The sequence below is a fragment of the Mus caroli genome, chromosome 7, assembly GCF_900094665.2.
Source record: "Mus caroli chromosome 7, CAROLI_EIJ_v1.1, whole genome shotgun sequence".
In the NCBI taxonomy this organism is placed as follows: domain Eukaryota; kingdom Metazoa; phylum Chordata; class Mammalia; order Rodentia; family Muridae; genus Mus; species Mus caroli.
The window spans coordinates 88,781,133-88,795,422 of NC_034576.1; the positions used below are offsets into that span (position 1 = coordinate 88,781,133).

General features: G+C 36.6%; 2 protein-coding genes across 2 annotated transcripts; both read right to left on the minus strand.

Moving 5' to 3' along the window:
• Positions 1-389: 389 nt before the first annotated feature.
• Positions 390-1,435, minus strand: LOC110299504 (olfactory receptor 6F1). Its single transcript, XM_021169216.1, has one exon. The coding sequence runs from the start codon at positions 1,337-1,339 to the stop codon at positions 413-415; it is 927 nt and encodes a 308-aa protein (XP_021024875.1). The 5' UTR covers positions 1,340-1,435; the 3' UTR covers positions 390-412.
• Positions 1,436-12,826: 11,391 nt separating this feature from the next.
• On the minus strand, positions 12,827-13,826 carry LOC110299366 (olfactory receptor 14A2-like). Its single transcript, XM_021169039.1, has one exon. It carries the CDS (start codon positions 13,807-13,809, stop codon positions 12,868-12,870), a length of 942 nt encoding a protein of 313 aa, XP_021024698.1. The 5' UTR covers positions 13,810-13,826; the 3' UTR covers positions 12,827-12,867.
• Between the last annotated feature and the right edge of the window lie 464 nt (positions 13,827-14,290).

Sequence of the window (14,290 nt, forward strand, 5' to 3'; positions counted from 1 at the left end):
AGTAATCATAACCTCTTGTTTTTTCTATTTTAATGTCTACATATTATTACACAGAGAATTTCTACTCATGTATTTTGTAAGTTTACATGCACCTGTTTATCTGCATTTTGGCAAAAATATTTTGGCTTCTTCTTTTCCAATCATTGTGAAATTAATGATATACATTGTGGTTATCAGTTTCCAATTCATAAGTATTTTAGTTTATTTCATGAAAATTATGTTTTGGAATAGACTTACATTTTGATTTATGCTATACTTTCATTAAAACATTTCTAACACTTCAAATCTTATATCTCAGAAACACAACTTTATGAAAGTTTTCATGTAAGTGGTAAAAATATATTACAAAAGTAGACTTCCCTGTATAAGTGATGGGGACTATATGCAATATGTCCATGCTATTCCAGAATGTTCACTTTCTCTTCCATTTCTTCTCTAGAATTTCTCTGACCTCCTTGTTACGAAGAGTATAAATGAAGGGATTTAAAGCTGGAGTCACCACTGTATTCAGGACATGAACCGCTTTAGTCAGTTGTAAATTATCTTTGATGGATGTTCGAACATGGAGGAAAATTGTAGATCCATACCAGATGAGTACCACAGTGAGGTGGGAGGAACAGGTGGAGAAAGCTTTTCTGCGACCACTGGCTGAAGGGATCCTCAGAATGGTTCTGATGATATAGGCATAAGATATCAAAGTAATGAGACATGAACTCAGGATAACCACAAATGCAATCACAAAAGCCACTGTTTCCACTCCCTGTGTACTGGTACAGGCCAGGGCAATCCAGGGTGCAATGTCACAGAAGAAATGATTGATAGCATGGGTGCCACAGAAGGACAATGTGCTGATGAGGGCTGCTGGCACAGAAATGGCCAGGAAACCACAAACCCAGGAGCTAAGAGCCAGCTGTGCTGAGAGCAGACTGTTCATAGTAGCCTGGTAGTGTAGAGGAAAACAGATGGCAAGGTAGCGGTCATAAGCCATGGCTGCCAAGAGGAAGTATTCTGTGCAACCTAATGAGAAAACCAAGTACATTTGAAAAAGACACCCTAAAAATGATATGGATTGACTCTTCCCCACCAGAATGGCCAGAGCTTTTGGGACTGCAGCTGTTGTGTACCAAATCTCTAAGAATGACAGGTTGCTCAGAAAGAAATACATGGGAGTCTGTAACTGGCGTGAAGTACTAACCAATAGCAAGATTGCCACATTACCACCAATGGTCAGGAGGTACATCACCAAAAAGAAGAGGAAAAGAGAAAACTGGAGGACCTGAGATCCAGGGAAGCCTAAGAGAAGGAAGTCTTGTGCTAGAGTCCAATTCTCTGTGATCATGGTGCTGATTTTCAAACTAGAAACAAATTTTCCTCACTGAAACTTAAAGTCCAGAAGTAAAGTCCTAAAAAGATGAAAAAAAAATGAATTCATGAAGTCTGACATTTAGATCATGAAACATGATACTACAGAAAACTAATGCAGAAAATTAATGTACAGTGATTTTCTGGGTATCCATTTACTAAGGTCACCCTAATAGCTACATCATGGTTTGCTTTTGTGGTTATTCTGATTTCTAAGATTTAAATCCTGCTTCTGCCTTCCTGATACCATCCCAAGCCTTTGAATGGTTAACTTTTTCATGCATTGTATTTTTCTAACTTCCACCTTCGTGGCACTTCAATGAAAAAACAAAACAACAAAACAAAGCAAAACAAATAAATGAACAAAAAACAGCTTCTAGCTATTGAGAAATTGGTCTAACTACTTACATTATAATTGGAACCACACTTAACACTTACAGAGTCAAAGCTATTTTTATAATTAATAATCTTGGTATACAATGGCAATATTTATCTTTTCTGAGCTGTGCTTTTTCAGATGATGATGTCAATAATAAAATAATACAAATATAATCATATAAGACAACCATGAGGCAACAAATTCCTATGTCATTGACATCTGTAAATGAAAATATGTGAAGAGAAGAAGGTTATTTGAAATAATTTCTCACAAGATAACATTTTATAAAATAGGTTTTTGTTTTGTTTTAACCAAAGGTAACTAACTATGTGTGTGATATTTCTAATTTCCAAATTTGAAATATTGATAAAATGCTACAATGGATCTATCACATAACAAATTAACAATGTAAAACAAAATTTTTGGAAAGAAAACATTGAGTACAATACAGTCCTTTTGCTTACCCATTTTTTTCTTTCTGCCATCAATGTCATAAAGGCAACAATGCTGTCTTCCAACCTCACCTATTTCAAGTTGTTACTCTATGATGTCTTTTACATAAAGGACTACATTTAATTCTGCTACCTCCCCTCCCTCTCTCTCTTTCCGCTGTGTGTGTGTGTGTGTGTGTGCATGTATGTGTCTGTGTGTGTGTCTATGTGTCCTTTCCTTCTTACTAAAATAGTGATTATTGAATTGTATGATATGCTTTATTTCTTTTCACATATCATCTTCCCTGGTATTTGAAACTCCTCTCACTTTCTTTGTTTCTTTTTTATCTTTTTCTGGTTAAACTTCCAACTTGTACTTTGACTAGTTTCTTTACTTCACCATAATGAGCTTATTACTGAAAACATTTTGCTATTAAGTAACAGTATATATAGAGATGAAACCTTTGAGAGGAAGTTAATTTTCTCTCTTGGGGACATAGGGCCACTTCTGAAATTGTGGCACCTGGCTAAACTTTCAAAATAGGAGACTTCAAACTTTTCAACTTTTTGATGTACTGATCATTTGCAAAAATTTCTAAATTTAGGTAGCATTTATTTTTTCTTCAGTAAACACTGCAGATTAGAAGGTCATAAAAAACTTTTTTTGCATGTGATTTTTAGGTTTTGGTGGGTTTTATTTGTGTGGGTGGCATGGGGGTTGGGTGGAGAGTGTGAGTGTAAGTGTGTTTGTATCTGTGTGGGTGTGTGTATGTGTATGTGTGTGTGTCTGTGTGTGTGTGTGTTCTGAGAAAGAATATAAAGTTGAGTGGGTGGGGAGGGTGAATCTGTGAGGAGTTCAGAAGTTGGGGCAGGGACTAATATGATAAAACTATATAGTATGATTTTTTAAAAAAATAATAATATCAAAGTAATGGTAGCAGGATGTAGTTCAGTGGTGGAACATGATTTTGGATTGTTGTTGGTTCCACTTAAATCTAACATAACTCAAATACCAGGAAATGAAGCTGAGAAAGGTGTCTTGTAATCAAGCTGCTACTGATCTCTCAGCACCAGAGAACAGAATCAGAACTGCACTATGAACCTGAAGAGATGTTGTAAATCTTTTTAAAGGAGGAAACCATAAAGTGAAGGGGTGCTGGATGGACTGTGGTGTTGTCCAAATTTATTTTGACACAAGGAGTTGAGCAAGGGAATTTCTATCCATCAGAGTAGGAGTAGGTTCCTGGGCCTGAGAACCTGAACTTAGTTTGACACTTCCAGAAAGATGGAGAAATTGTCCTTGAGATGTCTGGACTCAGACAACTGTTCACTTACAGGCTGTCCCTTAGATATATAGGCATAGAAAACTGTTCCCTTATTTTCCTTCTTTTATTTTTTTATATATTAATTTACAACCCAAACACTGTTCCTGCTCCTGACCACTAACCATTCCTCTCTCTCTCTCACTTCCCCTTCTTATCTGAGTAGGAGAGATTCCCAGGGCATTGTCCCACTCTGGCACATCAAGTTTCAGCCTGATTAGGCTTATCCTACCCACTGACACCAGACAAGTGAACCATAAAGACTGAGCTGTCTGAGTCAAGGGCCTCATTCCTGCCCATGCATGCCCTTAGGTTGGTGGCTCAGACTCTGAGAGCTTCCAGAGGTTGAGGTTTGTTGACTCTTTTGATTATCCTGTGAAGTTCTCATCTACTTCTAGGCCTTCGATTTTTCCCACATCTCTTCCAAAAGTGTCCCTGATATTTGTATGTGGCTATGTACAAAAAGATACTACATGTCTGTTTTAGTCCATTGTTGGGTAGAGACTCTCAGGAGACAGTCATGCTAGGCTCCTTTCTACAATAATAAAAGAGTATCATTAATAATGTAAGGAGCTGGTGCTTGGATTACCAATTGGCTAGTTATTGATTGGCCTTTCCTTTGGTCTCTGCTCCATCCTTACACTTCTTTTAAGCAAGAGGAATTTTGGATGGAAAGTTTTGTGGTGAGTTGATGTCCTTAGCCCTCCTCTGGGGGTCCTGTTTGCTACAGGAGGACCCTGTATTGTTTAACCCTCTTCATGTTCCATTTCTCCAGTGTTTGGGGACACCAGCATTGAATCCTGGGACTTTTCCTCTCCCAGGGCTCTGAGACTTCCTAGTGATTCTCCCCTCCCCCAAACCCAGCAGCTGCAGATTTCCATTCATTCCCCTGGTCTCTTGGGCCTCTTCTCTGTCATGCTCTACACTTGATCCTGTCTTCCCATTCCATTCCTGCTCCCTTCTCTCACCTTTCCCATCCCTCTCTCTGTCTCTTATGATTATTTTGTTATTCTAACTGTGATTCAAGCATACTTGCATTGACTCTCCTTATTGTTTAACTTCTTTGGGTCTGAGGGGTGTGTCATAGGTATTCTGTACTTTATGACTAATATCTACATATAGGTAAGTACATATGAATGTTCTTGGGGGTCTGGGTTACCTCACTCAGAATGATATTTTCTAGTTCCATCTATTTGCCTGTAAAATTCATGATGTCTTTATTATCAATCGCTGAATAGTATTCCATTGTGTGCCCACGTTTTTGTGTCCATTTTATGTGAAGGACATCCAGATCATTTCCAGTTTCTGGCTATTACAAACAAAGCTGCTAAGAACATAGTGGAGCATGTGTTCTTGCATTGTGGTAGAGCATCTTTTGGGTATATGCCCAGGAGTGGAAAAAGTGGGTTTCTAATCCTGGACAAAAGATCATGACCAGGAAGTTGAGGAGGAGAAGATTTATTCAGCTTCCACATTGCTGTTCATCAACAAAGGAAGTGAGGACTGGAACTCAAGCAGGTCAGGAATAAGGAACTAATCAGAGGCTATGGAAGGATGTTACTTATTGGCTTGCTTCTCCTTGCTTGCTCAGCTTGCTCTCTTATAGAGGTCACAGGTCACAACCAAATACCACGTTTTTATTGATCAGATTGGGATGCATTGTAGGTTTTAACGACTGATTTTTTTTTCTACATTCCCAGGAATACCAAGAGTTGCCAAAGAAACCAAATAAACAAATAATGAAGTGGAGGTGTAAGGTATATGTTGAGAATAGAGAATAAATATGCCTCTGAGGTCTGCATTTTGAAAGAGCCTGAACAAGTGAGGAAGAAATAGAAGTGTGAAGATATGAGGATTTCCTAAGTATTTAAATGGTACTGTAGAGAGACTATTTTCTGATTAATGACGTTTTATTGATTTTTAAATTTTTTTAATAATACAAAAGTCAATGTGTTTAGATCAAATTCATGCTCCAGCTCCTACTTTCCCACTTGCTCCTAACTCTATGTCTTCTGGATGTTTTTATATCCTAAGAATCCAGTTTGTGTTTACACTCAAGGATGTGGATCCATCCACTGTAATACTGTTGTCCTACAAGGTGCCATGTGACTAAAGAAAAAATGACTCTCTCTCTTTCTTGATTCCATCTGCTATTCCTCATACCATTGTCTTCATAAGCATCTATATCTTCCTTTCATGAGATAATATTTATTGGCTTGATCTTATACAGATCTAATGCAAGCAAACATAGCTGATGTGATGTCATGAATACAACAGTCTTATAATTTCCATATGATATTGTTTAGTTCAAATACATGCTGGGATCTGGACCTCTTAATCTTCATAGCCTCTTTATGTTATTCTTTCAGAAGTTTTGGAGATGAGATACAGATATGCCATAGATATTCTCTGCAATTTCACCAGGTGTGAGTTTCTATCTTAATAACCACCACTACACAAAAACAATTTTCTAACGAGAACTGAGATTATAGTAGTCTATGGGTACAGAGAGATGAATTTAAATAGCTGGTTAAGATTCTGACTGTTGAGCAAAATCATAGTAGATATACACCTAGGGCCCAAGAGCTCCCAATGCATGGGCTATTGTGGCTGCATGTAGGCATGGCATCAGCACCAGCCATTGTGAGATATGATTTTCTATCCTTTTTATATATGAACAAACAGGGGAATGGTTTTATGATAAAGAAATGAAGGATGATTGATGTTATATTCTTACTTTGGCTGATTTCCTCTGAACTGGTACATCTTTTGTTGAGGAGGTCTCCCTATTCATAGTGTCTGAATCTGAAGATAGTATTTGTCTTTGTGCATCATGATGACACTGTCTTCATAAATCTGTGTTATGCTGCATGTTGATATGGATTAAATGAGTTATTAGACAAACTAAAGAGGGGCCTCTGGATATAAAAATAAAAATGGTTAGTAAGTGTTAGTATGAGATAGAATGTCTATGATGAATTTTGATATTGGTTTTAACTTGATTTGTTGAGAATAGTTATATTAGGCAAAGAGATGGACTCTTCTAGATAGAGTTCACTAAAAGAGCAGGAGTAAAGGTTTAGAAAGAGATGAAATTTCAATAAATAAAATATCCAGTTGAAATAAATAAGAATAATGATATGTTGGTCCTGTGGTAGTGTAACCCATACGTAAAGAATTAATTTTGGAAAAGTTGGGCCCTGTAGTAAATGGGCATAGACAGGAGACAACGTAAGTAGGGTCAAAGAATATATTCAAATACCCTTCGGTTAAAATTATCCCTCAGAATGAAGTGATTTACAATTGCATAAAGGGCATATAGCTGGAGATTCAATGGATGGATGAGACAGAAAAATACTATACCTATTATGGAGTCTTTCATGTCATTTGGATAAGAGTAGGTAAGAAAACAAGTTTCCATATATCTTCTTCTTTCTTCTTGGATGACCAGTGTCACAACTAGTACCCTGAGTGTAGCTAATCACTCTTCAATTTAACTGTTAGAAGCAATGATATCATATTCAAAATGTCTGAATTAAGTGTTCAGTTTAATACATAGTTTCTTGAACAATTCAGAGGAAAGCATTTCACAAACCAGAGAGAATCCCTAGAGTAGAGGCCTAAGGCCAGTTTGGGTGTAAGATAAGGAGGAGCAAATGTAATGTGATCTCTGGATGGCAATTTGCTCAGAAATGTTTCCATGTGAGTCATGTCACCATATTATATTTCCTAGAAAGACAGTCATACTATCTGGTTGTTTATGTCAATTAGGAAAATAATATCAGACTGGCATGGTGCCACACACCTTTAATCTTAGCACTTGGGAAGCAGAGGCAGGTGGATTTCTGAGTTCAAGGCCAGCCTACTTTATACAGTGAGTTCCAGGACAGGCAGGGCTACACACAGAAACCCTGTCTCAAACCCCCCACCCCACCCCACCACAAAAAAAGGAAAATAATATCACTGGAAGTTTATCAGGTATTTTGAAGAGTTTATCACAATGATTGGAAGTAAAGTTTCTCAACTGAGAATAGGAGACTTACAGAGTCATAAAAGAAATAGAGAGGGTAAAGGAAGCAGCTGCAGATGGGTGTGACCTGAACAGCACATAGCCTAAGATCTAACAGCTTCCAATTTTCTCTATCAATGTCTTTCTTTCAAATACAATTCTTTAGCCTTCCTCTGCATTCTAACTCACATTAATTAACTACACCAGAGAGAAGTCATACCAGAAATATCTTAGGAACTTTGAAAGATACTGATTTCCATTTCTATAATTTATTTCATAATAATGTGGGGTATAGTCCCTCCTTAAAAGTTATGACAAACTTCCTACCCAAGTTTATCAATTTATTTTTAAAAAGGCTCCCTTTAAGGTACAGACATCTCTGAGTAAATATCTCACAAAAACCCTTACAGTGGCACCATTTTTTTTTCTTGTAATTGCCAATAAACTCTAGATGTCAAAAACAAGTTCTTATGTTTAGAGGACAGAATTCAAAGCAAAAGTCAGAATAGAAGTATAAGTACAACAGATATCAGTACTATAAATCCATTAAGAAAGCCCAGCCATGATTCCTGATAAATGTGAAAATTTAGATTTGATTAAACTTTATCACATTTTTAAATTTTTAAGTCTTTATTGATATTTCTAGGAAACATTGAATACATGCTAAATACAATTCGTTAAGAATCGATATAGCTAAAATTCTGTAATTCTTCAAGACTGTATAGATTAAGGCATCAAGACATCCTTATTGTGCCTCTATGACAATTGTAGTGTCCTTTTGATAAAAAAAAATTAACAGAAATTATAGAAGGACATATATAACACAATACAAATTGATTAAGTCAATGAAAATAGGAAGAAAAAATAATTCAAATTTCTTTTTCAATTTTTGGCTTGAAAATATATCACAAGAAAGCCGCATTTCAAATTGGGTATTTACATATTAGAACACCACTCATTCTGCTGTTAATGGTCTTGTTAAATAGACTATATATAAAATTCACATATCTAGCCCTAGTATGAATTTTCTCCATTATGGATAGGAGGTACCTAAGAAGTAGTTGATCCTTGCATAATGATGTAGTGTAGCCTCCCATAAGCCTGAAGCAGGCTAAGCCAGAACTTGACCTTGCTGCCCCTAAGGATAATATCTAGGGTGTAGCCTTCCTCCCTAGATCACTCTATTGTTCTGCCATTGCAGCTGTTCCTCTTCAAGATACTGCTACCTTCTGAAAGCCCCAGAGCTATTCTGGAGACTATGACCTATCCTGCATGTCATCACCTGCAGCTGGTTCTAGGATCCAAGGATGAATTGGTGGGAATGGACTTTCCCCCCTCTTTTATAAAGTGTGTCTGCCATTAAAAATTTGAACCTTGAGCATTCTAGTTGTCTTGGTTCCATTATTTTTCAACCCGCCTAGGCTCCCTCTTTTCTTTCAGATTCCAAGATGCCTTCCAGGCTCGAACCCGGACACGTGAGCTGCTGGCTGGCCCCAACAATGTAGGTTGGAACAAAACCATCAATCAGATGAATTTGATGAGCTATAACACAATGCTAAAATTGAAACAAGCAGGTATTTTATTGATACAGGAAAGGAAATAAAAATAGAAGCAAGAATTAACATTTGATGTTATTTAATTTTGTCATAAGGTGATTTCATTCTTTCAGGAACATGAAATCTCTTACAGTCTCATTCAGATTTATTATTTAAGATTGAAAAATCAAGAAGATCTAGAGCAATTCATGATTTAGGATGTCTCTGGCACCAATCATTACGGTAATATTTATTTTTGTCTCTAAAGGGGTCTTCTACTGGTTCACAGTTGTAAGTGCCGTCCTTGGGTTTTTTTTTTTTATAGGGATTTCATGGGTATGTATCACTGGTCTTATCACAAAGATATGAACCAAGATATTTCTAATAATTTAATAGCCATAAGGTGAGGGTTTCATGGCTAACATATAAGATCCCTTCCATCAAGAAACCAGATAACCTATGGGTCTTTCTTTGGAATTTTTATTTTATTTTATTTATTTTTTTTTTTTTTGGTTTTTCGAGACAGGGTTTCTCTGTGTAGCCCTGGCTATCCTGGCACTCACTTTGTAGACCAGGCTGGCCTCGAACTCAGAAATCCGCCTGCCTCTGCCTCCCGAGTGCTGGGATTAAAGGCGTGCGCCACCACGCCCGGCTCTCTTTGGAATTTTTAAACAGGTCACAGTTCCCAGAGCTCATCATTTTTTTTAAACCATCCTTGGGAAGGGCATATAGTCTTATTGTCATATTTCTGTAGGTGTGCTGGGAATGAGATATATTTACTATGTATTGTGTCATTAAAAATGTCTCAATGCCTGTCATGAGATCCTATATTAAAAACAGCCTTCCTTGAGCTTAGTATTTAATGCTAATTCTCAATGGGACAATGAGCATTAACTTTAGCCATTATTCATAGATATCCTTACAAAGTTTGACTATATCTATAGCAATATTGTTTTATCCTTGACTCTTGCCTAAGGACTGTGACCTCCAAGTACAGTATAGAAAATATCTTATTCCTAGAACTGTATATACAAACGTGGGCATTTATATAAGTACTAGCTCACTGTCACTCTATAGTGATTGGGAGAGGTCACAGCTTTCTTTTTGGTGGGCTTTTGTCACTTCGGTAGCTTTTGTAGACATAGTAGGGGAAAATGTTATCCAACTTATTAATGTGCCTTCAAATATCAACAGGTGCTTCCAATCAGCACTTGAGACATAAGTAATTTCTATTTTCCAGTCCTCACATGAATAGGTGTCTTTCATTTCATCCATTCAAGTATTAGTATAGGATGACAATAGCTGTAGTTTTATGTTTGCTTAGAGTGCAGCTGTGATATACATGCCTTATTTTGCTTGTTGCTTATTTATTTAGGAACAGTTCAGTTTCATTCTTTACGATTTCACTTAGTTACAACTGGAAGGAGTTCTATACTACTTTAATAGTTCTTCATTTCATATCCTTAGTAATAGTAATACATTTCCCATATAGATCTATGATTTTTTTTTTTTTTGCCACATTGACCTAGAGCCCCATTCTTTTTTTCTTTTGTTTGCTAATGGATGACTGTTTCTTGAGTAGTAAACTGGTTAGTTTCTAATAGATGTAAGATTCCCTGCTTATCTTTTCTGAATTTTTATAGCCCTTGCTATTTTTCAGGGAAAATTCAAAGTTGGAACACACTTTAAAACCCCCCTCATATGATGTAGAGGGCAAAGGGAAAAGTAGACTGAATGCATTTATTTTGGTGTTTGTCATCCCTCCTTTAGAAATTTGCATAACAAATGCTCAAAAGGAAATGAAATAGGTATGTAAAGGAAACAATAGGTTGAATAGAAAGTTTTCAAGAGATTAATGTAATAAATCACACCTCCTGGCAGATGGCTCAGGACATTGTTTTAAGCCATAGATCAGGGTCTGAAGGCCTAGTGGAATTTCAGAATCCTGTATGCTTTAACAAGAATTTGAGGCAAGGTTATTTGAGTAGTAGTAGAACAATGACAGTTTTTTGTTTTGTTTTGTTTTGGTTTGGTTTTGTTCTTTGAGATTGAAATGCACTTTGAGGATGGAATTGCGTTATATCTGGAGAGACAGCCAAAATCTTTGTATCACTGTGCTTGACACCTTGAGGCCATGTTATGACTCATTTACAAGCCACACATTTTCTTCTATGTATACTGTATTTGTTACAGAGTCTACGGTCAAGAGGATTTGTAGTCATTCTTTGTTACCTAGTACTATCATATTTTGTTCCACATTCCTTTAGAACCTCCTTTTCCATCTTATTTTCTCCTCAAATTGGAAAGATTAATGTGTTTTTTCTCACACTTGACTTATACCTGCAATAATGTGTTTAAAAGGGATTTCAAAAGTACCAATCAATAACAAGTACCAGTAACTAAGAAGCTCAACGAGCCAGAGAAGCATATCAAAATCAATGGACAGAAGTTGACTTACAGAAAACATACCACACATTCTCAAAAGGATGCACCCAGCACTATAACAGGTGATGTATTTTAGTCAAGAGTACTAGATAACTTGCTAAGATGTATAGTAGTTCAGCCAGGGATATTAGGCCACATTCTTTTCTCCATTCTTGCTTTCAATAATGACATAATTTATAGAAGGACACAGACTTGAGTGAGCAAAGTTAATTTAATAACTGAAAGCATGTGAGAAATGGACAAATAGTGATCTTACAAGGGAGAACCATGCACAGATATGCTTGTGTGTGTGTGTGTGTGTGTGTGTGTGTGTGTGTGTGTATGTGTGTAGGGGTCAAATTTTGATTGAGAAATATCTCCAGGCTAGTAAGGTTTCTTTGTCTTCTCTTTTGTTAAGAGTCATTGCCTAGATTGCACTGAAATTGAATTAACTAGTCATTTCAATTATGAGTCAGGACAGTGAAAACTATTTTTTATGTTAGCTTAGTGGTAAAGTCTCATCAGTGGAAAGTGATATCTTGGTCATTAGTGGAGGCTTTACAAAATTTTACACTGATTATGGTTAAGGGAACATTTGATATAGTGACCTCAGAGCATATAGTAGTCATTATCTTTTATGATAGATTCTTTGTTTCATTATTTACTAGACAAAGATATGATAGAATAATGAGATGGTTTGTCATTGACCTTATCTCTGCATAATTCCCTGGGAGTAATAGTTTGTCAAAGTGCCTATAGAACCACTTAACATTACTGGGAGTATGTATGAAATCATACAAAATACATTTAAAAATGAGTTGTTTCTTAGGCGTAAGGTTCCATTTGATAAAACAGTTTCCAGAGTATAACAAACAGTAAAGAATAGTATACTGTAGAAGACACTAATGATTAAATCAAAAGAAATCAGTCTTAGTGGTTTCTGCTATAATTAAAATGGGTTCTAGAGACTCTTTATAACTTCAGAGGAAACATGTACCTTGATATAGAGGTAAGAAAGTTTCTGGACATTAAAGAAAGAGACAAACATTGATGATACAGCTACTAAAAAATCACCTGTATTGATCTGGGTATTCTCTGCACCTCTCTTCTGATGCAATGCTATGGATTATGGTAAATCTCTAGAATTCACTTGATTTAGTATATTGCTTAATCAATGTTCTTCTACCTCACAACTAGGTAGAATTCCATGGAAGCCAATAGTGAATATGCTTTCCCACCTATTGACTGATTTAACAACCTCAAAAGCTTTGTTGCCTTCTACCTAAGAAACAAAAGATATGAACCATCAAATGAATAAAGATAATCACTTTCATATTTCCAAAGATGAAAATTTAAAACATCTGTGTATCCCATAAAGCATACAATTATCTAATGCTTTGGAGTATTAAATAAGTAGCCTTCTCAAGCAAAGATTTTGCTGCAACCTCCTCAGAGCACTTTTCACATCAGTGTTTCTCAGGCTGTATATCAAAGGATTAAGTGCTGGAGGCAACACAGTATATAGCACAGAAAATAGCCTCTCTGAAATTGATAGTGTATTTGTGAATGGCTTCAAATAGACAAAGCAAGCAGTAACAAGGAAAACAGTGAAAATAGTTAGGTGGGGAATACAGGTGGCAAACGCTTTAGACTGGCCTTTGGTGGTAGGAATCTTCAGCACAGTAGAGAAAATGTAAAAATAAGAAATCACAACACAGATGAAACAAGACATACCCAGACAAACACCAATTCCAAGACTTGAGTAAATGGCCACAAGTGTTTCAGAGCAGGAGATCCTTAGCAATGAGGGAACATCACAGAAAAATTGTGGTATCACATTGGAGCCACAGAAAGGCATGGAAAATGTACCAGCTGTGTATATGGCTCCAAAGAGCATTCCAGTAGCCCAGGAAACACCCACCATCAGCACACAGGTGTGGTTATTCATGATGGCACCATAGTTCAGGGGAAAACAAATGGCAACATAGCGGTCATAGGACATGGCAGTCAGGACAAATACTTCTCCTGATGAAAAAGAAGTCATTAAAAATACCTGGAAGGCACAAGCCAGAATGGAAATATGATTATTATGAATTAGGCTATTAACAACGAACTTTGGGATTGGAACAGAAACAAAAAAGACATCCAACAGGGACAAATTCTTCAGGAAAAAGTACATGGGTGTTTGGAGCTGTAGGTCAAGGGTAATAAGAGTGATGATGATGAGGTTACTTATTAGGGCTTCCAGGTATATCCCAAGGAAGACCACTCCACATAAAGTCTGTAGCTCCTTGGTGTCAAAGAACACCGTCAGGAAAAATCCAGTTAAGGCAGTGATATTAGACATACTCAATTCTTTTCATGTGCTGCTAGTAGATAAGGAGGAAGAAAAAGAAAGTGGTATTATCCAAAATTATTACACTTATATAGAAACATAGTAGAATGGCAGGCAAGGAACTATACATAGTACAGTGTACTTGAATACAGTTCTCATTTCTTTCTCTCTCATACTCATGCGTTTACCCTCTTCTAATTTGTTACACATGTTCTTTGTATATGTCTCTATCTCTTTCTCCCTCAGTCATGCATTTTTATTCTCTCTCTCTCTCTCTCTCTCTCTCCCTCCCCCTCTCTCTCTTCTTCCTCTGTGTGTGTGTGTGTGTGTTAGTCACACTTTCTTGACTAGAATAAATGATAGATTATGGGGGTATCCTATTCTTCACTGGAGGAGACACAGACAAGCAAGTAGAATTTTTTCTAAATAACAAAAAATCTTCAGATGCTATGTTTTAGAGTAATAAAAGATTGTTGAATAGAAATTAGTTTCT